Here is a 25859-nt window from a genome sequence, read left to right as displayed (position 1 = left end):
AATCATTCCAATTTGCTGATGTGGTAAAGAAACATTTTTTATGTATAATTATTATGTTGAAAACAGATGAGCTGCTTAATATTTTTATGGAAACATGATAGATTTTGCAGGATTATTCAATAAATAGAAAGTTCAAAAAACAGCATTTATTTGAAATAGAAATCTTTTGTAACAATTTCAAACAAAGTCTTTATTGTCACTTTTGATTAAATGCATATTTGCTGAATAAAAGATTAATTTCCTTAAAAAAAAAATCTCCCTGACCCCAAACTTTCAATGTCTCGCTTTGTGTGGGAGAGAGAGAGAGAGCATGAGAAAAAGACAGAGTGCACTTTCTACAGATCCAGTGGTTTTTAAAACTGTATGATGCCTCTTTTTGTTAGGACTACACCACTGGTAGAGGGTGCAGTTTTATTTATTAGAATGTATGTGTGTGTGTGTAGGCTACAGTTTGAGAAGCAGTTCTCTGATCAGATCGTGGAACTGAAGAGAGAACGAGAAGAAGAGATCAGAAATATGAACCAACAGTGGCAATACAGAGTAGAAGAACTGCAGACACAGGTAACACTCAATGTTAGTTTCCTCAGACCCATCATACACACATTATTTTTCCATCTCTGTGTGTAGCTGGAGGAGAGGAGAGCACTCTCGGAGAAGTTGGAAGGAGAGAGAGAGAGGCGTTATGGTAATGGAGAGATGGAACGAATGAAGCAGGAGATCCAAAAGACAAGAGATATGAACAGCTCCCTCAGATCTCAGCTTCACTCCACCATTCAGGAGAAAGAGAGACTGATAAGGCAGCAGTTACAGGTGCGAACACACTAGGGCTATTGGGATATTATAAATTTCTCATGATTAATAATATAATTATCATCATTATCATAACTCACTCACAATGTCTTTTCAAACCTGTGTATTTCTTCACTCATTGGAACACAAAAGAGGATATTTTGAAAAATGTCTGGGGTTTTGTTTGTTTTTTGGTCTGTATAATCAAGTAAATGGTAAAATGTATAATCAAGTAAATTGGGTCCAATGATGTTTTGGACCCCATTGACTGATATTGTGTGGACAAAAGCGGTTTTATGACAGAACACACACGCACACACGACTGTGGAAAGAACTCTTCATGTAAGTAATTTTGTGTTGTTTTTGTATCTGTGTACTGTAGGTGGTAAAAGAGGAAGATGAGGATGAGGAGGATGGAAAGGCTACAGGAGAGAGGGAAGAGGAGAGGGAGAAGTGGGGGTGGCGCGAACGAGAAGAGGAGTTGTTGCGTGTGGAGAGATTAAATCACCAGCGTGCTCTTCAGGCCCTGGAAACACAAGCCAATGAAGAACTTCAGTCGGAGAAACAGCGCTTACTCACTCAGCACAAACTACAGCTGGGTAACCATCATACCTCATACAGAATGTTTTTTGCAAACCTCAAAGTTAAATTCTTGGTATGAATCTATCGCACCAAAAGAACGTGAACAATCTTTTTTTATATCAAGCAAAACAGGGCCTATTGGCCTTCTGGCTCTGGTTCTGGTTCCAGAGGGCTGATATCCACTTAGCACACTAAAGAGGGGACCGCAAAATGGCTTAATGATTTAAAATAAGACAAAACAAGGTTTAAAATGAGCAAAAACAGCTAAAAATCTAGATGTAAGCTGAAATTTAAAATGACTTATTTTAATTTGTTCCCTTTACGACTGCCATTTTTATTTAGAGGATTAGTTTGAGAATCAAAATTTCCTGATAATTTACTCAACCCCATGTCATCCAAGACGTTTATGTCTTTTTTTTCTTCAGTCGAAAAGAAATTAAGGTTTTTAAGGAAAACATTCCAGGATTTTTCTCCATATAGTGGACTTCAACATGGTTCAACGGGTTGAAGGTCCAAATTGCAGTTTCAGTGCAGCTTCAAAGGGCTCTACACGATCAGAGATGAGGAATAAGGGTCTTATCTAGCAAAATGATCGGCCATTTTCTAAAAAAAAAAAAAAATAATATACTTTTTAACCACAAATACTTGTCTTGCACTAGCTCTGCAATGCCCCAACCATTACATAATCACGTTGGAGAGGTCACGCATGACATAGGCGGAAGTACTGCGGCAAGGCGAAAAACTCCATCTCATTTTCTCCTCCAACTTGAAAATTGTCCGACAACGTTGTTTTACCTTGTGTTTTGGAAAGGCCGTTTGACTTAGTCTTTGCATGTTCGCTTTGTAAACACTTGCTTGTTACTTCTGCCTACGTCATGCGTGACCTTTCAAACATGATTAAGTAAAGACACAAACATCTTGGATGATGTGGGGGTGACTAAATTATAAGTAATATAAGTGAACTAATCCTTTGAAATCCTTTCTCATTTTCTTGGACAACCTGGATGTACTGTATGAGACAATTTTAAAAGAACTTTGATTTCCACACATAGAAAGTCATCCATGACATTTTGAGTGCTGCTGAGCGGATTCGTAAACATCTCTGATTGGCCATTTTGTTGATGCGTTCATCGGATATGTCTGTGATTGGCTACAATGATCAACACACAGGAGCGTTTGAAGCACATGGAAGTGTTTGAATTTTAAAGCGTTTTGAAAGAGGGAGCGGGGGCGGTTGAAAGCAGGACTCAGCGGACTGGTCCGCGATGGACGCCTGCTTTCAAACGCTCCCATGTGTATCTGTGTAAGCGCTCCGTGAAGAGTGTCATCGATGACTATTGAAGTGTTGATCATTGAAGCCAATCACAGACATATCCAATGAGTGTGTAACACAATGGCCAATCAGAGGGTTTACGAATCCGCTCAACAGTGCTCAAAGCATCACATTTTTAAAATTTTAGTACCGAAGTTGGTACCAAAGTCGGTACTTTTGACAACTCTACTCCGAAGGCAGCATTTTTAAGCTTTTGGACACAGCCATACAGAGGATGTGCCTGTAAAAATCATACAAAAATTGCTGTCATAATGTAAAAGGTTTATAAAACAAGTTTGTGTGAAAAATAATGTTATTCTTTAAAATGAGTTGATGATCATGCATTGCATTTTTCACAACAGCACAATCTAGTGCCACCGACTCCTAAAGTAGAGCAGGACTAAAGACGGCGCATACAGCCACCTTTGTAAGCATGTCTTATCTAATGTGTCTTTGAACTGTCTGTGCGTGTGTGTGTATAGACAAGCAGAAGGCAGAGCTGACCCAGCAGCACACTGAGTGGGTGAGACAGGTCACCCAGAGACACATGCAGCAGATCGAGGACCTTCAGAATGAAATACACACACACACACAAATGATGGCCCTGCAGCAGGTACACACACAACCCAAACACACACACACTTACACTGCCTCAAGGGGTGCATCACAACTCTCTCCCTGTCTCCTTCTAAGGATCTGAAGCAGCAAAACCGCTTACAGTCACTAGAGAGACAGCTGGATGAGAAGAGCAGCGAGGTTCAGGAGCTAAAGAGAGAGAACGAAGATCTGAAAGAACGGATGAGTGCAATGAGTGCACAAAGAGAGGAACAAGATGACCACAAACATAAACACAAGAGGTCAGTAACAAGATGACCTCAAACACGCACACAGACAGGGAGGTCAATAATAAGATGACCACAAGCATACTCACACAGCAGTCAGTGACGAGACTGACTGTTGACTATCGGCATAAAATCTGGTCCATATTGCTGCTTATTCTAGTCAAGAACTGCTTATTTATTCCAATTTTCCACTGAAAAGGGATTTGGAACTGTTCCATACATTTCCACTACAGAAAATCAGCTCTCCACGAGTTCCCATAAAGTTCACCCAAAGATAAAAAATCTATCATCTGTCATCACTTACCTTATTTGATGTACTCCATGTATGTGTATTGATCAATGTTCGTATGTGAATAAACGCCTAAATTAAATCTGATCATCATATAAAGCAATTGTGTCTCTTCAGAAGACTTATTAAACCAATCTATTCATATGGATTTCTTTTACAATGTATTTATGAACTTTTTGAAGCATCAATTTTTTAGTGGAATGGCCATTCAATGGAGGGACAGAAATCTCTCAGGTTTTATTAACAATATCTTAATTTGTGTTTCAAATTTGATTAAAATCGTATGGGAACAATATAAGGGTGAGTAAATGATGACAGCATTTTCATTGTTGGGTGAACTATCCCTTTAAACCTGCTGGTGTCAAACCAGGAAACACTAACACTAATGTCCTCATCAAGTAATGTTTTCTGAACAATAACAACTTGGTCTGGCAAGACTCACACACACACACACACACACACACACACACACACACACACACAAAATAAATCTTGGAAACTCCACACTTGAAGCGTGTGATGATATATGCATTCTGCTGATCTTGTTGAAGTGTATGTCACTTTGCACGGCGGCTCCAGGCAGTTTCTGTCCATTATCCCGTTATCTAAAATAATATGATTTTATTTAATTAAATGTTATGTTAAATTGATTGAAAAAGAATTGTATTTGTAATAAATTTAATAACTACTGGCTGTTGCATCAAAAGCATTTTGTGATTGCACAAAGAAACTGAATTAAATTCCAATGGATATAAACCTGTTTTCAAAACATAAAGTTTGTAGGCAGGGTATGTACTATTGTTTCGCTTACATCATTGTTCGCTCAGCCAGTTATGAGAGTTTGCAGATCCTTCAGCTCTACCCACAAGCACCTGCACGATTTTGGTGGAAAAGTGATATTAAATAGAACAAAGATGTCTGAACCTAAAAGACCAACCACATACTGTGTTTTACGTGACGTTTAGGGGCGAGTAAATCTAATATCTATAGCTCTGTGCTCTATGAGCACAAAGCAGAAAATACTTGTGTGATGTTGATGTATTTGTATGCAACTTGCAGTTTCCTAGACGAACGAGATGCGGCTGGTGAAGCGGATGGGTCAGATCACAGGAATAGCATGGAGAGTGTGAAGAGAGAGCACAGAATGGAGATCCAGACCATAATATCAGACTTCAGCACCGCCCAAACACGACTACAGGGCCGCATAGTTGCCTTGGAAACAGAGTACCTACTCCTCCCACATCAATAATGCAAAACGCAAACCACACATACATACAGAATTAACCCAAGCAAGACAATATATGATGACGGCTCATGACTAGTATTTCCTAGATTTCCACAGAATTGAAGCGTTTGGAAAAATGTCACACATCCTCTGCACCTTTAATGATAATTTATTAAATATATTGGATAATTCGATCATTTTATCTCTTTTAAATTATTATTATCTATATTAGAATGTCATATGCAAGTATTTTTGTATGACTGTTTTAGTGCCAAGTATAAAAGTTGTAACATCATGAGAATAAAAGGCATTCATTTTGTGAATAGTCTTAAAATGACAAGAACAAAGATGTAATATTGCATTAATCAAGTAGAATAATGCTACACCTTTATTCTTGTGCAAGTCCTATTTTGAGATTATTCTTTAATTTTTATAATTTTTTTTTTACTAAAACACAGTTGTATTCAAGCCATATATTCATGTAATATAATTATTGTTGCATGTAATTAATCTTTTTATGTCTGTTTTATGTGCTTGTATTTTATGTTTGTAGGTTGAGAGAAAGGGAAGAAAGGGGAAAGAGAAGAGTAGAAGACCTGCACACCATTGCTAAACTACAGGACAAGCTGAGCGAGAGAGACCAACTCATCAAAAGTCTAGTGGTTAGACACACATGTACACATAGACACATGCAAGATGCTCATACTCTTCTGTCTCTTCATCTCACTATTTGTGTTTCTATTTCAGGAGGACCTCCACCAGCTATCCCAGCATCCACCTCACTGCAGCGATGAAATATTGAAGCCTTATGACTCTAGGACACAAGCAGGGACCCTCACACCTACTATGAAGGTAGCACACATACACACTGCTCCAAAACCCACACTCATTGAATTTCAAAAAACAATTCAAGTGTCATAAAATAAGTGAAAGAGGAACTGTTTATTGAAGCTCAGAATTAATCTGTTGTAATCTGCCTTCTGTATATAGAAAAAGGGCATTGAGGAAACTAGCATCCCGAACCTCTGCTCATATGATGGGGGGTCTCCGAAGGCCAAATGCTCACCAGTTGAGCGTGGATTACCAAGTCTGGACCAGAGCGGGCGAGGAACCCCCCTAACAAGGACACACACACCCACCTCTCCTCATGCTGAACACAGAGCCTCTATCAGACACAGCCGCCCACCCTCACAAGAGGTGCGACATCAGCCCCAACTTAAAATTAACTACAACCAGCACATCAGGTAATCAACCGCATACCAGCAGTCCTAGATCTAACCAACCAATCCTGAATGTAATCTCCTCAGCATTTTAAAAACCTTTCTGAAGTTTGTTCTTATTGAGAATTTACATGAAAATATGTAATTACATTTTATTAGTTTGGCAGATTAAAGGGTTAGTTCACCCAAAAATGAAAATTCTGTCATTTATTACTCACCCTCATGCCGTTACACACCCATAAGACCTTCGTTCATCTTCAGAACACAAATTAAGATATTTTTGTTGAAATCCGATGGCTCCATGAGGCCTGCATAGGGAGCAAGGACATTTCCTCTCTCAAGTTCCATAAAGGTACTAAAAACATATTTAAATCAGTTCATGTGAGTACAGTGGTTCAATATTAATATTATAAAGCGACGAGAATATAGTGATGGGCGATTTCAAAACACTGCTTCAGGAAGCTTTGGAGCATAATGAATCAGTGTGTCGAATCAGCTGTTCGGAGCGCCAAAGTCACGTGATTTCAGCAGTTTGGCGGTTTGACACGCGATCCGAATCATGATTCGATACGCTGATTCATTGTGCTCCGATGCTTCATGAAGCAGTGTTTTGAAATTGGCCATCACTAAATAAGTTATTTTGTATTTTTTGGCGCACCAAAACTATTCTCGTCGCTTTATAATATTAATATTGAACCACTGTACTCACATGGACTGATTTAAATATGTTTTTAGTACATTAATGGATCTTGATAGAGGAAATGTCATTGCTGGCTATGGAGGCCTCACTGAGTCATCAGATTTAAAAAAAAATATCTTAATTTGTGTTCCGAAGATTAACGAAGGTCTTACGGGTGTGGAACGGCATGAGGGTGAGTAATAAATGACAGAATTTTCATTTTTGGGTGAACTAACCCTTTAATTTATCCAGAGCAACCATTGCATTCAAGATTTAATGAGTTCATGCATTCATGCATGCATTATCAAACTCAGCATTGTTAGCACCATTGTTAACATTTGTTAATGTTAATAAAAATGCAGCTGTTTTGTTGTTTATGTTAGTTCACAGAGCATTAACTAATGTTAATGGACTGGAGATGACTAACAATGAACGTTGAATGTTGTATTTTTATTAACCAATGTTAATGAAGATTAATAAACACAGAAGCAAATTAGTTGCACATTGTTAGTTAATACATTAACTTACAGTCAAACCAAAAAATTATATATTTTTACTAGTGGGTGCAGGACACTATAGTTCATTTATGTAAGTGAGGATAGCAAAATGACATATTATACCCAAAAATTCTTCATACAGTGGACTACCAGTAAAATTGATAAATTGTAACCAAAAAATATTCAGAAACTTTGACCTGACCATGTTTTGCTTAAGTGTTATCTGACATAATTAAGATTATTTTTTTCTGAGTTTAACTCTGAGATCGTAATATTTTATTACCATTTTTTTAATTATAGTGAATAAACTGTTTTAATGAATGAAATGTTCAAGGTGTCTGAATACATTTTGGTTTGACTATATGTTACCTAATGGGATTGTAAAGTGTTTGAAACTAATTATTGTAAAGTGTTAATGCTCTTATGTCATAAATTAGGTGCATGCATTATAACCTAGTCATGATGTCCGTAGACGTAAACACCCCTTTCCTGGTTCAATGGTAAAAAGTCTGATGCTTGACAACTTTTTTTTTTCCCCTCCCAAGATGTCATATCTACTTTTCTGGTTCTTATCTTGTGCTTGTGTTTCAGGACTCCTGCTGAGCAGAGGGTTATTGAAACAGGGTCTGATGGACAAGACCCCCAAAAACAGGAGTGGTTCACCAAATATTTCTCTTTTTGAGGTCCCACTGAACATTTGGCTGTATCTGTCCCAACATATTGAGAACAGGATCACCAAAGTTTCCTTTTCTGCATAATTACACTCAACTGCAAGCTAACACCAAATAAGCTTTTCTACAGGATGCATCTCACTTTTATCCTGTTTAACAAAATGCAGCACACAGACCCAATGTCTTAAATTGTTACAAAAATAAAGAGATTATGCATTCGGTCATAAAGAATTCAGAACGATGAAGGACAACAGGATTCTAAGGTCATGGAGAAGGTGGGCATATCAAAGACCTGAAAGAAGAGAATGTTCCTGTGTAGAGGCTTTCTCCATTGATGCTTCACGTGTGGTCTCTCCCAGCTAAAGGATGATTATACAAGGTCTAAAAAAAAAGACTGAACAGTTCTGCATCAAATCCAACATGGACCTGTTAATTAATAAAATGAACTGCTAGGTTTGGATTGCTGGAAATGTGTTGTGGAATGTTGAGACTTTTCTTAAACAAAAATAGAATGCAAGAATAGCTGGTTTTGCCATACTATGCCAAAACTCTTAACTATCTCAAGATAATTAATGTGTATTAATAAATTACATATTTTTGTTTTTTAAATTGCATGATTGCCCATTTTCTTTATTTGTTTTCAATATATTTTTACAGAACATTAGAACAACTCATTACTAACTAATTATACAGGTCTATATATTGTGTTAATTAAAACAAACGTTTCACTGAAAGAACTTGCAGTTCATAAGAGCTTCTGTAGCTGACGGATAATTCAGTATCTCCGACTGGAAAGATTTGAGGGCGCTCTTCAGTGTCCTCTGCTGGTTGGACTGGGCTTTGTTTTTGTAGCTCATGCTCAAAAGCTTATCAGCCAGATAGTGCAGCCACAACACATTGGAATGGGGATTATATGTGGACCAGCAGTTACTGAGAAAGAGAGAATAAAAAAAGAATGAGAATCATCAATCCTTGATTTAGAATGAAAGAATTTTAAATATCTTTCTGAGGCTGAAGCACACACTTGTTTTCTTTCTTCATTAGGCGGTAGATTTCAAACTGATAATCTCCCTGACCCATAAATAACTCTTCATCTGAAGAGATATCACATGACACTGTCAGTCCATCTGAGAGAGGGAAAGAGAGAGAGAGTTTTCAAACATTTAGAACATTTTCCAACTCATGTGTATCAGGTTTACTATATGTGCAACTCTTGTACCAAGAGTAAAAGTTGCCAATTTTACCTAAACTTTCTCTTAAAGGATACAATCATAAATTTTCAACCGACTTTGCATTGTTACAATGACTATAGAATATGTAAATGAACAATGTGTACTCTTTCTCTATGTTACAGTCCAGCATGCAGGTAGCATGGAGAAAAAGTCCATTTAAAGTTAATTTACACATACTACCAACATTGAAACAATCCTTGTCCTTTACTAATGGCTAGCTAGTTTGGGACCAAATATTAATTTGTAGTTAATTCATGGGAAATTTAAGTTTATTTTGATCATGGAATGGTTAAGCTTCACAAATGCAATCAACAACATTTATATATATAAAAAAATTTTCATTAAAGACTCATTTGTTGTATTTGTTGCAAAATAATGTTGTATGATATTAATTATTGGGCCCTGTTTACAGCTGGTATTAGGATGTGTTTTGGTCAATCAGATCACAAATGGACAACACTAAATACAGGAGTAAACGGGGTCTAAAATGTTTTGAGCTTGTCACTTTTAACCACTTCCAGAGGTAGTCAAATGCATTTGACCGGACTGCTTTTGTAGTGTAGACCCTTGTGTGGTTGAATGTGTTCAAACAGTCACAAAAGACGGTCTACTCTCTGCCTACTGACCTAATGTGTAAAAATTATGGGAAGTGCGCTAGCCAGACAGGGTTTATACTTTGTCGGCTGGACCCAAGTTTGGTTTGAAAATAAAAAACGTACCAAGCGCAATGTTCAGATTTCTAATGTACTCACCGCGTTCATCGTGGTTTTTGCGGATATTAGAGCAGAAACTAAAGCTTCCGCCTATATTCTTTCACCATCTCCGGTCTCTTTCAAATGTAAATTGTTTGAGCTTATTTTGCCCATTAGATACAAATATATTGGATACATTTACCTGCCCATAGACCCTACCCTTTAAAGAAATCAGGACAGAAGTGGTCAAAAGTGGACAAAAGAGATGGATTAAAACATCACGTGTAAACGTGTATGTGTCTCCCTCATCTACTTGTGATCCGATCTAGCAAAACGCATCTTAATACCAGGTGTAAACCGAGCCTTAGATGCAGTTGAGAATGTCAAGGAAGGAAGGCCTCTGAAGTCAGGCCAAAAATCACCATTTTAAGAGTGAGGCTAGGGGGATACATGCAAAATTAATTTATCTCTAATTGTTAATAAGCATGGGATTTGCAACTCTAATACCTTAAAAACTAAATTCATGGAACAGAAAACTATTTGCGCCAAGAAGAGTTAGAGAAAGTTTTTCCTTGCACTGACCGATCTCCAGGCGTGAGAGTGAGTAGTCAATAATGTTGACGTGAACCCCTCGTGTCTCTACGGAATGCACTGTTCCATTCAGAATGAACTCGTTGTGCTTGTGCTTAACATTCTTCACCAGGATGTTCCCCCAATGAAGATCTCTGAAAAGTCAGCACACACCACTTAAGCTTACACTGAAAACATATAAAGAAATTTGTATGCAAGTTACATCTACATTTAAATTTCAGCTTCAGACTTGTTACCTGTGTTCAAAGCACAGGGCTTGCTCAGCTACAGCCAAAGCTGCAGTGACTTGATGTAGAACACTCTTGGCCTGGGCCATGGAACTTAGCTGCAATGGTACACACAAACAAACTTGATACAATATAGATCAAAGTATATGGACACTCCACTTCTAATTAATAGGTTTAGATATTACAGTAATTCTTAAAGGGATAGTTCACCCAAAAATGAAATTTGTTATATACTTATCCTCGTGTCATTTCAAACCTATTAGATTTTCATTCTTCTTCCAAACAAATTAAGATCAAAAGTAAAAAATAACAACCGCGATACCAAATCAGTACTGAAATTTTAAAAAAAATATGACGCTTTGAGTGCTGTTGAGCGGATTAGTAAACATCTCTGATTGGCCTTTGTGTTGACGCACTCATCAGATATGTCTGTGATTGGCTACAATAATCAAAGCTTCAAAAACATGTTGTAAATAGACATCAATGACGCTCTTCACCGAGCGCTTGCAAATAGACACTGGAGCGTTTGAAAGCAGGCGTCTATCAGTGGAGCATTTTAAAGCAGGCATCCATCAGCAGATGGTCCACTGATAGACGCCTGCTTTAAAATGCTCCCACTTTCAAATTCAAATTCAAATGCTACCGTGCATTGATCATTGTAGTCAATCACTGACATATCTGATGAGCACGTCAACACAAAGGTCAATCAGGCGTTTACGAATCCGCTCAACAGCGCTCGTTTTTAAAATTTCAGTACCAACTTGGTTTCGTGATACATACTTTTGACAAGACTAATTTTGAGTTAAAAAAAATATTGTGCAAACACACCAGAAAAATCTAACCTGAGTCTCCAGGTTTACATTTTATTCCCCCGGTTTCACAGACAAGGCTTAAGGTAGTCCCAGACTAAAATGCATGTTTGAGCTGTTTTAACTGAAAGCAACTTGCACTGACATATCTGAAAATATGTCAGTGCCATTGTTTTGTCTCAAGATGCACTCCAGCAATGTTTGTTCTATGGTACGTTTATAAAAGCTACTTAAATGTCCTAATTGAACAAAGGCCTAATCCTGGCTTAGTCTAAATCCTGTCTGTGAAACTGGGCCTATATGTTTTTATATGTTTTAAAATTATAAGTTGTATCATAAATTACATTATATGATTGATTAGGGATGATAGACACTGGACCTCTAAGGCTAGAGTTGCCCACCCCTGAGGTTGAAGCCGAGACAGTTCAGTAGTGTAAAAATACAAGAAATGTGTACGCCTCAATTTTAGTACACTGAGACATGTCCTACATGCAGTATATTTTGCATATTAATTTTTTATTTTTTTTGCATCAAATAAATCATAGAAATATTGATGACTTTGGCTTTTTATAGTATTATAGTATAATAGATACAACTCAAAAAATACAAAAATATTACAAAAATTCCTTTGGATATGTTTTACTTATGTCCAGATGATATAAAAAGTGACTTTTTTGATTTTTTTCTGATCATTTTTCACTCTTGCCTGTTTAAGGGTTAACCCATACAATGACAAAAGCATTGTATAAAGAAGGAAATCTGTGCACAAGTACCTTTCCATTCATATTCTCTAGATCACTCCCTCCAAACTCAAACTCCAGGATTAAAAACAACTGCTCGTCATCAAAGAAATCTGTGCCAACAGAATCAATATATTAATGGACATTAAATATAAAACTATTTAAAGGCATATGTATTGTTTACACATTTAGCTTACCAGGTCTGTCATTCTCTGATCCCTTTTGATGGTCAAACTTGTCCCAGGCTTTGAGCAGAGCTTCAGGATAACGTCCACGGACACAATGTAAACTAAAAAGTAAACAAAACATTCACCTAAAAAGGAAAATTACAGAAAAACGATTTCTTTCAAAATAAAATTTCCTTTTCTATGTGTGCATTCTTAGAACTATAACACATTAAAACTTCCAATCACCTCATTTTACACTTCAGTTTGCTAAAAAAGAAATAAAGAAAAAAAAAAGAAAAGCAGCATACTTGTTGAGCCCAATGAAACCATCTGTCTTGTTAATCTCCTTTATGTTAAGGCTGCTCAGCTCTCTGTAGGAACATTGAAGATGTGTTTGAATATTTACACCATTCATTCAAAAAATAATTGCTGAGCTATGTTAGAGATCCTACTTGGAAATGATGATTTCATGGAGGATTTCACCAAATGTTTTCTGGTGTTCACCATTGACCTGCTGACTGCCTTCCACTGGAATGATCTATAGAAATTACATTTTAACATCACTTCAATCATTTTTGTATTTTGTTTAAGAAATAATTATGCTTACAAATCAGTGATTAAACATCTATTCACATATTTAGATAATATTTAACATTTTGAACTTACTATATACATTACATGTATTTGCATTAAAGGTGCTCTAAGTGATGTCACGCGTTTTTAGGCCAAAACATTTTTTGTCACATACAGCAAACATCTCCTCACTATCCACTAGCTGCCTGTCCCCTGAACACACTGTAAAAAAACACGGTCTCTGTAGTCACCACAAGCTACGAAAATGGCAATAAAAACAAACTGGTGCAGCCTGGACCACAAAACATAATAAACATGCTCCAGCCAATAACCGACAAGAATGATTTTAAATGCGCGTTCATGACTGTTTCAGGAAGCACTGAGGGGAGGGGGAGGAGGAGGAGGGAAGGTCTAGCTAGCCTCTGTTTTGTTTGACAACACTTCGAACGTCAACAGTACGTTACTCCACCCAGGATCGCTTAGAGCACCTTTAAGTCACCCTGTGATGTGTAAGACAATAGTTGGTATGCTTCTACAATGAAATTGTATATAATTAAATTGTGCACATACTTTGAGAGCGACTGTCTCATCGGAATCATTTATAGTTGAGAAGACCTCTCCAAATGTCCCTTCGCCAATCTTGTTGCAGTGTTTCATGCGAGCTGGAGGGATACAGTCACTAAAGGAAAGTGGGCCGCTCTGCTGACATTCCTGATACACTTTTTCTGCATCGCTGATATCCTCGTCATATGAAGTCTAGAACAGACAATGGAGGAGAGTAAAAATGGGAGAAAAGAGACATCATAGAGAAATCATAGAGATTTTCTGTAATAGAGAAATATCTGGAATAAAGAGACATGAATTATCTGAGAGTGTACACTAACTCTGAAAGAAAAGCTTAAAACAAAATTCTATTAAATTGTAGACTTTACATTATTCTATTATATAACTCTTAACATACGCAAAAGCATGCACATTAACAAAAATTTTCATATGGTGTTTGTGTATATATGTCTTAGTCCTATCAAAACAGGAAAATTATATAAAACAAAAATGGTTCAAAAGAGGTTGAGCATGGAAGCTTGTTTCTGCCACAGAAAAAAAAATTAATAAAAAAAAAGGTAATTGTGACTCTCACAATTCTGAACTTTTCTTACAACTGCAAGTTTATATCTCACAATTTTGTGAAAAAAAATCCAGTGATGCGAGATATAACTTACAATTGCCTTTTTTATTTCATGGTGGAAACAAGCTTCCATAGAGAAGTATAGAAATATAAAAGAAGAAAAAACTCAATTCTCTTTTGAGACAAATGCAAAACTAAAAGAAATATAATTATTTAAGTATTTCTGAAATATGAATAAACAATGCAAACTGTATATATTTATTAGGAATACATTTTCTAGAATTAAAAGAGACCTTTATTTACATAACAATTGTTCATTAGTGTTGAAGAGTGAACACATAAATCTCTCTGTGTCTTTACCATGGGAGTGTTCATGGTGGACTGGATCATGCGTAAAGGTGCGATTCTGGAAGGTGTGCAGAGAGGGGAAGCAAACAGGTCTACACTGATGTCAGCTGGAAAACCAAAGCCTGGGGACTTCAGTTGAGACTGTACCAAGCGCCGAGGAGTGGGAAATGCTGTGGTACACACATGATTTATACATAACATTTTAGGAAAAGTGACAAGAACTTAAAGGGATAGTTCACCCAAAAATGAAAATTTTATGTTTATCTGCTTACCCCCAGGGCATCCAAGATGTAGGTGACTTTTTTTCTTCAGTCGAACGCAAATTATGATTTTTAACTGCAACCGCTGCCGTCTGTCAGTCAAATAATAGGAGTGATTGGGAACTTGAACAATAAGAGTTGAAAAAACTTCCATAGACAAATCCTAATTAAACCCTGCGGCTCATGACGACGCATTGATGTCCTAAGACATGATACGATCGGTTTGTACAAGAAACCGAACAGTATTTATATCATTTTTTACCTCTAATACACCACTATGTCCAACTCCGTTCAGCTTCCGGTTAGTGAGGTCTGATCGCGCTCTGACAAAGGAAGTGATGTCTCGCGCTCATTGAAGTATATGGGCGAGACATCACTTCCGTCAGCAGAGCGGGTTTTTTGACCTCACTAACAGGATGCTGAACGAAGTTGGACATAGTGGTGTATTAGAGGTAAAAAATGATATAAATACTGTTCGTTTTCTCACACAAACCGATCGTTTCGTGTCTTAGGACACCAATGTGTCGTCACGAGCCGCAGGGTTTAATTTGGATTTGTCTAAGCAAGTTTTATTTACTGTTACAGTAGAAGTTCCCATCCACTGCTATTATTTGACTGACAGACGGCAGCGGTTGCAGTTAAAAATCATAATTTGCATTCGACTGAAGAAACAAATTCACCTACATCTTGGATCTACTGGGGGTAAGCAGATAAACATCAAATTTTCATTTTTGGGTGAACTATCCCTTTAAGGACATTTTACATGCTTAAGTTTTTTTAAGGGTGAGAGGTAACAGAACAAAGGTGGCACCAAAAGCCACCCATCACGTACCATGTAAAATGCCTTAAGTTCTCGAGTAAGCAAACTTTGGGTAGTTTGGTATATGAATCAAAGACTTTTTGTTTTTGTCTACTGGCTTTATCTGGTCTGCTGTAAACACATACCAGTTTTCTTCTTGTGAAGTGACAACGCAGCCTTTAGTCGGCCCCAGGAGTGTGTCGTGAGTGTGTCAGGAGTAAAATTGGCCAGGATGGAGGAGAGATTCATTTGCTCCATTCTGAGAGGTGTCACAGCTAGACCAATCCCACTGGTGCCCTGCAGCCAGCCACATGTTGTTTCCTGCATGAACACACAGAAAAAAGACAAGCAGCTGAAACATTTGGTTACAATGTTTTGTTTCAGCAAAACAATGGCATTTTTCTTTCAGAAAAATGGGGGGGAAGGGGGCATAAACACAGACAATCTTTTGTATTAGGGGTGACTTCACATTCTATGTACTATATATATATATATATATATATTAGTACATAAATATTAATCACACTAAAATTGGCATGTTAAACTGACAGACCCATATTTATTTTGCTACTGTTAAAAAAATAAAATATGGGTCTGTCAGTTTAACATGCTAATTTTAGTGTGATTAATATTTTTTTAAAATAACTAAATATTTTAATTATAATAATAATAATAATAAAAATACATTCCCCTTGACTCATGCATACATTTTGTAATAAAATTTGAAATAAGCAATTCCGATGTATTCCGAAATACAGATGGAATGCAAGAATGTATTATGAGTAAATGGTTCAAAATTCTCAATTGTAAAGTGGATTGCTGTGCACTGTAGTCCAGTGAAAGGTGTATTTTGAATGATACATAAATAAAACAAACATTTTCAATTAGTTATCAAAAAAGAATGTGAGAAAATGAGTGAATATTATAGCAGAATAATAGGCACAAAAATGTATTCTTGACAATGATAACTGACCGCTACATAAGTGTCTGCTCCAGCAGATAGCATGCTGCACCCGGAACTGTAGTCTCCTGACGCAGCCTTTGTTCGTCCTTCCTTTTTCCTCCGTTTTTCATTGAACTCTCCAATACCCCTCTTTGACCAGCGGCTGACATTCAGTCCACTCACACAAACTTTACGACCTGTGCCAGTACCAGCACCTGTGCGTTCTTTAGGCACAGCAGGTGGTCGTGTTTTGCTATGAGTTGCAGAGGCAGGTGGAGAGACTGGAGGTGGTTGGAATGATGCAGACAAGTGTCGAACAACTGATTCAGCATTACTGGGAGTCCTATGATTTATTGGACTGTTTGGGATAACAATCCCTGTCTCCTTAAAAGGTGGAGAGGTGGCAATGTCCCTGTGGCTGATGGGGAGTATGCATGAGGAGTAAGTGCAGGGTGCTTTTGTTGCCCCCTGGTGGACCAAAGGATACGCAGCCAAGTCAAGACGGGGAATGCAAACAGTGAGGGAAGATAACAGACATTCAGCCTTAAGACGGTCAATAAGGGACAGATTTGAGCAATTAGCTTCAGTTAAAGGAGCAGTGGAAAGAGACTTAGAGGAGGAGATATAGAGGGACAGGTTGGATAGTGAAGAGCATCTGGATGATACAGTTACATAGGTTTGGCTTTTCTGACTAGTTGCTGCCACAGAGGACTCCAAACAGTCTGTGGCAATCTTCTCTTCCTGTTTCCTGCTGTTTTGTACAGAGAGATGTTCTGAGACATCTATTCTTTTGAGCGTTAAGGCTACATCCACTCTGCGACACCTATATATCAAAATAAACAGACAAAACTGAATTGAAACTTTTTATTCAAATAAAAACATGAAATTTTTACATACACTACCAGTTGAAGGTACGAACACACACACTCTTTATTTAAAAAACATTAATAAATCATGAAAATCATGTTTCTCTTTCTAAATAAGCACCCATTACTCACCTCTCCTTTAGGTCCTCTGCTAAGGATTCTAGGTGTGACAGCGTTGACATGTGTCCAAAACCTCTGCTTGCCTGTGCAAACATGGCCTCTGCTGCACATCCTTCTTTTCTCTGATCCCTCTCTCCATCCTCAGTTCTCTCTTCCACATCTGCATCCTCTTCACCCTCCACTCTCTCTCCATAAGAGATGTCTGGGTTTGGGAACTGCTGACTTGTCTTCTCTCGTGGAGTGTGGCCACACTCTTTAATATTCTTCAAACTATGAGCGCTGTTGTCATTTTCAATAGGTTGGTGAAGTTCATCAAAGCTGAGGGAGGAGATCTCACTGATGGAGGGCTCTGGTAAGTTTTGGAGCTGTCTGCAGACCAGTGAAGGGGTGCTGGACAGCAGGGGACGCTTACTTGGGAGCTGCTGGTCATCGCTATCATTGAAAGAGACCTCAGCCAGAGTCACACGGTTCTGTGTGCGTTTGCGGTTCTTGTTAGTGGCATGATTATTTGAGTCATGGTTTTTCATGTAGAACAGCTTCTTGCACTTGTTTTGGGAGATCGAAGGGAGGAAATCATCTGAGGAATTTAGTGTGCGGTGAAGAACAACAGACTAGGTGAAAAGAGAAGGGGGAGAAACAAGAACACTGATGTTTCAATGACAATCCTTCAGCATTTTCTCTCTTGCACACACATAAAACTGCTACTTGCAATAAATACTGTTACTTACAATTTTCTTAGTCTGGATGGGTGGTGGTGGTCTTTTGCGATGTGTGACAAACCTGCTCAAATGGGGAGGGTCTAACACTTTCTTGGAACTACAAAGATATAAAGCATTTCACTCATATGGACTCAAGAAACAATGATTTTCTGATATTTTACAAAATGTATAACAAGACTTACCCAGCACATTCATCAGCAGACATTTTTGCATGGACTTTTTTCATCGTAAAGGACTCATCATCATTTTCACTGCTGCTGCTTAGCATTAATTGTTTATTTCTTTTTGCCCTTTTTGTTGTTCCAGTCTTTCTCTTAGCTGTAGTCCTTACTGGTTTTGCATTTGTCCTCTTTCTATAGAAACAGCCATACAGAACAATGAAGAAAAGGATAACAACTGTTTAGTCCATTTATAATGGGTTTTAGAATATTCAAAATATAAGTAAATTAAGATTTGGGGTTAAATTCAAGAAACATTACTAGCTGTTTCAAAAAAGTACAAAGAAATAAAAAATGAAATTTTGCAGTTCTGTAAATGTTAATTAAAGGGTAAGTTCACCCAAAAATTTAATTTCTGTCATTAAGTACTCACCCTCATGTCATTCCACACCCGTAAGACCCTCGTTCAACTTCAGAACACAAATTAAGATGTTTTTGATGAAATCTGAGAGCATGTTTACATGCACCCAAATTATCCATTTGTAATCGGACTGACGGCTCAATCGGATTGAAAAACTTTCATGTAAACACTTAAAAATCGATCCAATTGAGCTTGATCCGAATCGACCATGTAAATGCTTGAATCCAACGACTTTCTCAATCGTGTTCAGAAGTCTCTGGGGCACATGCAGTGCAATGTTGACACGCATTATGCACTGCGCAAGTTCACGTTCACGTCTTTAGTTGTAAAGATTTTTAAATGTGTATGCCAACAGGGTAAAAATAACGATGAGCTCTCTTGGTGTCACGTTCATGGTTGTCTCCGCAAGTGTGAATGATATGACGTCACACACAGAGCACGTGTGCAAAACTTTTAATCAGAATATATATAAAAACACATACAAACGGATATTTGATTCAGATTACAATGATTACATTATTTTTGTTTTATTTTTTTGCATAAAAAGTATTCACTTCATAACATTAAAGGGTTAGTTCACCCAAAAATGAAAATTATGTCATTAATGACTCACCCTCATGTCGTTCCAAACCCGTAAGACCTCCGTTCATCTTCGGGAACAAAGTTTAAGATATTTTAGATTTAGTCCGAGAGCTTTCTGTCCCTCCATTGAAAATGTATGTACGGTATACTGTCCATGTCCAGAAAGGTAATAAAAACATCATCAAAGTAGTCCATGTGACATCAGTGGGTTTTTGAAGCATCTAAAATACATTTTGGTCCAAAAATAACAAAAACTATGACTTTATTCAGCATTGTCTTCTCTTCCGGGTCTGTTGTATATCCGCTTTCACTCCACAGTGACGCTGCTTCTTCTTCTTTCCTTTTTTATGGCGGTTGGCATCCAGCTTATTGGTGCATTACCGCCCCCTTCTGCTCCGGACAGTGACGCTGATGATGTGTTATCTAGTGCGCCAGAGCTTCGTTTACAGTCTGAGGGAGACGCACGCTGTATTCAAGCTATTCTACATTGTTTGTATTTTGGTATTGCTATAATTTTTAAAATGGTGCGTAGGTGTGCATGTCGCGGATATCCTAATCGCGTCACTGTCCGGAGCAGAAGGGGGCAGTAATGCACCAATAAGCTGGATGCCAACCGCCGTAAAACAGGAAAGAAGAAGCAGCAGCGTCACTGTGGAGTGAAAGCGGATATACAACAGACCCGGAAGAGAAGACAATGCTGAATAAAGTCGTAGTTTTTGTTATTTTTGGGCCAAAATGTATTTTAGATGCTTCAAAAACTTCTAACTAACCCACTGATGTCACATGGACTACTTTGGTGATGTTTTTATTACCTTTCTGGTCATGGACAGTATACCGTACATACATTTTCAATGGAGGGACAGAAAGCTCTCGGACTAAATCTAAAATATCTTAAACTGTGTTCCGAAGATGAACGGAGGTCTTACGGGTTTGGAACGACATGAGGGTGAGTCATTAATGACATAATTTTCATTTTTGGGTGAACTAACCCTTTAAGGTTGAAGCACTGCAGTCAAGTTGACTATTTTAACAATGTCTTTACTACTTTTCTGTACCTTGAATGTGGTAATTTTGTTGCTTTCTATCGGAGATTAAAAACCTCTCGGATTTCATAAAAAATATCTTAATTTGTGTTCCTTAGATGAAAGAAGGTCTTGCGGGTTTGGAACAACGTGGATTTTACATTTAGTAAAATGTGTGTTCTGGTGTGGCATTTCTACCTGAATGGTGAGGTCGGTGAATAGTTTTCCTCATCACTCATGTTCTCCTTTATGGCAGTCATTCCTTTGCTCTTAGCAGGGCGGGAGGCTGTTTCTATTATCCTCCTTAGAACAGAGAAAGGTATGATAAATTAAAAGGCATGGATAATAACAGCTTGACTATAGGAAAGTTAAACCACTTTTGTAATATAAAATGGCAATGATAATGAATAAGTAGGTGAGCATTTTTTACCGTTTCTTGGGTTGTGTGGCCTCTGGCATGGACTGATCTGATGAAGGAGTGCTTGAAAAAGAGAAAGCTGCTTTCTTCAGGTCAGGGGAGAACCAAGGCTCCACCTTTCGCATTCGTTTACTGTATGTCTTGATAAACACTGGCCCATTTTTTCCTCTTGCATTCATCTTTACTACTGAGTAGAATTAATATATTATTATATAAAAATGGAGAAACAACATAACACTATTTTTTGGCAGAGCAAGTGATCGCAACGGCAAGGTCATGTGTTCAAATCACAGGGAATGCACAACCTGATTAAAAGTAAGTATATCTTGCAATGCAAGTATTTATTTAAAAAAAAGCATAGATGTAATCCCTTTGCTAATGAACTTATTTCTGTAAAGACAACAAATTGTTTCATTTGTAACACTTCATTAATAATGCTTAAGCTTCCCAGTCCAGAACTTCTGGTATTATTATTATTTATTTATTTACTGTATTTTTGATGTTACAGGACAACAATCTTTACAGATGCAGATGATCTAAAAATGTCAATAAGAATGAAATCGGCATTACTGCTATTACATTTCCTAGAGAATTGAATGTGAAACTGCTTATTATTCCCAAAACCTCCTAAAACAGTTTGTATACTAATACTAAAAAAAAAATAAACACTAAAACCCAACAGAAGCAGACAATAAACGTGAACTAAACAATCGAGAACAGTGACATTTTTGTGACAGTTTTCAAACATAACGTTAGATATTTTCAAGAAAAAATGTCCTGGACTTGAAACGATTTTAGTTTCTAAAATTGCACTTTTAAATTAAATTTGGAAATTAATCGAAATTATCGGTTAATTCTTGAGAGAAAACACTAAAGCTAATCCGAAATCCACTGAATGACAAACCGGTATTTGAAACCACAGCGCATATTTTACAAAATAAAAAGCGTTATTTTGTTGACAATCGAATTTACCTCGACGTGTTATCTACATACAGATCCGAGATTATTTAATAACTGTATAATTAAAAAATAAAAAGTCTTCTATTAAAAAAACAATGAACAGTATCACTCATCATGATGATAAACCTCTCGGCGCTCGGATTCAAACTTCTTCTTTTGTTTTTTGTTTTATGGCGGTTGACAAACCAGCTTATGGTGCATATTCCGCCACCTACTGGGATGGAGTGTGAGGTGATGATAGATAGATAGATAGATAGATAGATAGATAGATAGATAGATAGATAGATAGATAGATAGATAGATAGATAGATAGATAGATAGATAGATAGATAGATAGATAGATAGATAGATAGATAGATAGATTTCTCTACCTGTTTCCTCTTTTAACTAGTTAAAACTAGTTTAACTAGTTTAATTAGTCTTTTCATTTAATTTCTTAACACTAGAATACATTTTTTGGTGGGGAAAAAGGGGGGGGGTCTCTCTATGGGTTATGTGATTGTTGTGATATTTATAAAAATATATACAAAAACATGTATGTATTAAACAAAAAATGATTAATAAACAATGGAATAAAATAACAAGTACTGGGTGTCTTGTTCATTATTTTTATTTTCATATAAAAGCAACAGAACTTAAATTAGATAAAAAAAAGTTTGTTGAGACAAAGTTGGCTTGAAAAAGCCTAGCCAGAAAATTTGACGTAGGAGGTGGTTGCTATAGCCTACTGTTAGGGTTTTCTGTGTGGTTACTGTGCTGTTGCAATGGTGTTCTGGGTGGTTGCTATGCAGTTGCTAAGGTGTACTGGGGAGTTGCTATGAGACAGATACATAGTGTATAAGTACATATATTAAGCTGTGTCTGAAATCACATACTCTGTACTTAATTTCAATAAGTACTTAGCGCTAAAAGAGTAGGTACTATATAAACTAGTGCTAAAAGAGTAGGTACTATATAGCCTGAATGCGTTAAGTATGAATGCAATCCGGACATCATCATCCGGACGCCATGTTGACGTTATCAGGTGACTTATGATGTAATAACAAGTGCAACAACTTAAAGGCCCACTAAAGTGCCTTGGAATGAGCAGCATTATTCAATGTGTTGATGTAATTTCAACTAAAACAGGAAAACAGGGCGGGACATATTGAACATGTCTCCCCTTTTTTAAAATAGCCAATGGTGTTTCGTTATCACAGTTCGGCCAGAGCCACTGAGCTTGGTAAAACCTCAGTTTCCTTCTAATCTCAAATGTTTCTCCTCCATATCCCTTTAAAATATAGCATTCTGTACAGAATTCAAATGTTTTCATGGCCAGAGGTGAGCCATGCCTTTGTGCCTGAGGTTGTTGTGTGCTGCACTTTGCTTCACAATCTGGCTCTTCCCAATGAGGACATCATTGAGCCAGTTTTTTATTTCTTTGAGGTACTACTAATATAGATGCATATATTTCAAGGCTTAAAGGGCTAATTCACCCAAATATATAAATTCAGTCATTATTTGCTCGCCTTCACATTATTCAATCCCTCTGTGTGTGGTTTTTTTTCTGAACACAAAAGGTGATTTTGTCAAGTTTGTCCAGCTGGTTTCTGTTCATACAATATCAGTCAATGAAGTGAGTTGACTGAGGTAATAAGGGAGATGGAGTGATGGAGGGTCTCATCCATGGCTCTATACCATTTCCAGGATGCTGCTGTGGGATTCCCATCCTCAGTCCTCACATTAGTCTGTGGACATTTCAGATCCTACAAAAATACACAAACATAATACACAAGTATTTTTGTTTCAGGTATTTCCTGCTTTTTTTTTCTTCCCACAAATGCCACTGTCTCCTTGCCTTGCAGGCCCTGCTCCACCACAAAAGCTCTGCAGCAAATGCACAGGAAATCAGGAATTAAAAAATCAAGTGCTGTAATAACTCTCTTTGAAATTAGAATAATTAAAATAAACTACAACTTATGATTTAAATAGATTTCTTATTCATTTATTTCTGTGGTATACTCACTCAAAGCCTTTGATGGCAGCATTCCTTTATCAGTCGCACCGGATAAGCAGATGTGTGTTCTCATCTGTAGGCCTCATCCAAATATGATTCAAGTTACCTTTGTGATTTATGTGCAAAACTACAGTCATACATATAATTTCTCTGTTCTTCCTAAATGCAAAGAATGTTCTGTAAAGATTTTGATTCTGCATATTGCTGTGTACAATGCGGTGAATGTAAGCCTGGTGGAGCCTTGTTTTTTCAATATTCCCCTATAGTGCAAATTGTCCCTCTAATTTATGTCTTCAAGCATATTTTGGAAAATGTTAATGAATCGTACAAAAATAAATAAATAAATAAAAATAAAAAATAGAATCGTGACAGAATTTCAGATTTCACGGGGAAAAAAGCCTAATATTCGTTAACAGACTTAACTACTCCATTGATAAAAGAGCATTAATTTGTTCTTTAGTTGTAACGTACAATGAGGGAAAAACATGGAGAGACCGGGGATGGTTGTAACATTTTTTACATTTCTGTCTGTATCTTAAAGGGGATCTATTATGCCCTATTTAACAAGATGTAATATTAGCCTCCGATGTTCCCAGAGTGTGTATGTGACGTTTTAGCTCAAAATACCCCACAGATAATTTTTTTATAGCATGTTAAAATTGCTACTTTTAGTGGTTGAGCAAAAACGCGCCGTTTCAGTGCGGTCCCTTTAAATGCAAATGAGCTGCTGCACTCGGCCTAAGAGGGCGGAGCTTCAAGAGCTCGTTCAGTCAGGACGCACCCTAATGACAGAAACTGCAAATATATGCTGCATGTCCTTCAAATGCCTTGTCCAAATACCCACATTTGCGGTCTTGGCCACTTGAGAGCTCGCGCACGCGAGTAAGTGCGCAAGACTGTCCCATATCTAAAAATGCCCAAGTGCAGTGCCTTTAGTGCACACTAAACCCACACTACCTTGAATACCGCTTCTTGAGCGCTATTCGAGGCTAAGCGTATCCCATCATGCATTATGTTTGGAACCTCACATGCCCCGAAATCGTGAGATGTCAAGGAAAACATATGACTACAAGTTAAATTATTTAATACATATAATTTGGTAGTAAAATATAAAGTGTTGCGCATTTTATTTATGCAAAGATGAGTGGGATATGTGTATTTTGTAAATCATTTGCAACTGCTTTTTATTCACTAAGCAGGATCGGAGCAGAAAATAGTGCATCCACCATTGCAACATAGTTCAGAAGATACACCAAGAGAACAAGAAACAAAAATGATGGAGAAGGCATGCTTCTGAGTAATAGTAAACATGCTACCCTTTTCCTTAAAGGGATAGTTCACCCAAAAATGAAAATTCTGTCATCATTAATTTTACTCACTCTCATATTGTTCCAAACCTGTACGAATTTCTTTCTTCTGCTGAACACAAAATAAAATAAGATATTTTGAAGAATGTGGGTATAACCAAACAGTTGGTGGCTTTTTCAAAATATCTTATTTTGTGTTCAACAGAAGAAAGAAACTCATACAGATTTGGAACAATATGAGAGTGAGTAAATGATGACAGAATTTTCAATTTGGGTGAACTCTCCCTTTAATGTTAATAATATATTTATTATTGTTATCTTCAGTTCTTACAGGTCCATCTAAACTGTTCATTTTATGTAATTATTTAAGTATTTATTTTAACATTGTCCATTCTATACATTTACATTTATTTTTTATATAAAAAGATACTGTTTATCATAAGTTATTTTAACCGAGGGGCCCCCAAATGAAATTCTGCTTAGGGCCCCATCAAAGCTAGGGCCGGCCCTGGCTGCATGGAGATGGAACAGGTATAGTTTAGTTAAATTACGGTTATAACTTATATTGTATTCTTGTTTTTAATCTACTATATTAGTACAGGCCTGTTGTACCATCCGAATGATGGCCAAAACTTTACCGATGAGTTTTATAATGTTTATTGTACTTCACACAAAAG

General features: G+C 37.1%; 2 protein-coding genes across 3 annotated transcripts in view; one reads left to right on the top strand and one right to left on the bottom strand.

Annotated features, from left to right (window-relative positions):
• The window catches only part of fam184b (family with sequence similarity 184 member B), a 44665-nt gene extending 35947 nt beyond the window's left edge, over positions 1 to 8718 (top strand). Inside the window, exons 10-19 of the mRNA XM_048197698.1 lie at positions 444 to 561; positions 628 to 810; positions 1172 to 1388; positions 3166 to 3296; positions 3377 to 3540; positions 4874 to 5038; positions 5593 to 5701; positions 5787 to 5891; positions 6030 to 6283; positions 8027 to 8718. Of these exons, the coding sequence (XP_048053655.1) occupies positions 444 to 561; positions 628 to 810; positions 1172 to 1388; positions 3166 to 3296; positions 3377 to 3540; positions 4874 to 5038; positions 5593 to 5701; positions 5787 to 5891; positions 6030 to 6283; positions 8027 to 8117 (1537 nt within the window). The 3' untranslated portion in view covers positions 8118 to 8718. The remainder of the gene's footprint in view (positions 1 to 443; positions 562 to 627; positions 811 to 1171; positions 1389 to 3165; positions 3297 to 3376; positions 3541 to 4873; positions 5039 to 5592; positions 5702 to 5786; positions 5892 to 6029; positions 6284 to 8026) is intronic.
• haspin (histone H3 associated protein kinase) lies at positions 8701 to 22064 on the bottom strand. 2 transcript variants are annotated; one of them, XM_048197699.1, is made up of 18 exons: positions 21892 to 22064; positions 20932 to 21106; positions 20700 to 20804; positions 18501 to 18671; positions 18328 to 18415; positions 17612 to 18210; positions 16644 to 17436; positions 15817 to 15991; positions 14624 to 14781; positions 13708 to 13893; positions 13017 to 13102; positions 12873 to 12935; positions 12595 to 12686; positions 12431 to 12510; positions 10858 to 10946; positions 10613 to 10755; positions 9131 to 9233; positions 8701 to 9036 (listed from the first exon to the last, which is right to left on the bottom strand). In XM_048197699.1, the coding sequence occupies exons 2-18, from the start codon at positions 21096 to 21098 to the stop codon at positions 8832 to 8834; spliced, it is 3303 nt and encodes a 1100-aa protein (XP_048053656.1). In that variant the 5' UTR covers positions 21099 to 21106; positions 21892 to 22064; the 3' UTR covers positions 8701 to 8831. The 2 variants fall into 2 exon arrangements, with proteins under 2 accessions (XP_048053656.1, XP_048053657.1); XM_048197700.1 differs by having other exon boundaries at positions 20932 to 21103.
• Between the last annotated feature and the right edge of the window lie 3795 nt (positions 22065 to 25859).

The sequence above is a fragment of the Megalobrama amblycephala genome, linkage group LG7 (assembly GCF_018812025.1).
Source record: "Megalobrama amblycephala isolate DHTTF-2021 linkage group LG7, ASM1881202v1, whole genome shotgun sequence".
Classification (NCBI taxonomy): Eukaryota; Metazoa; Chordata; class Actinopteri; order Cypriniformes; family Xenocyprididae; genus Megalobrama; species Megalobrama amblycephala.
This window is presented reverse-complemented; position numbering and strand designations above follow the sequence as displayed.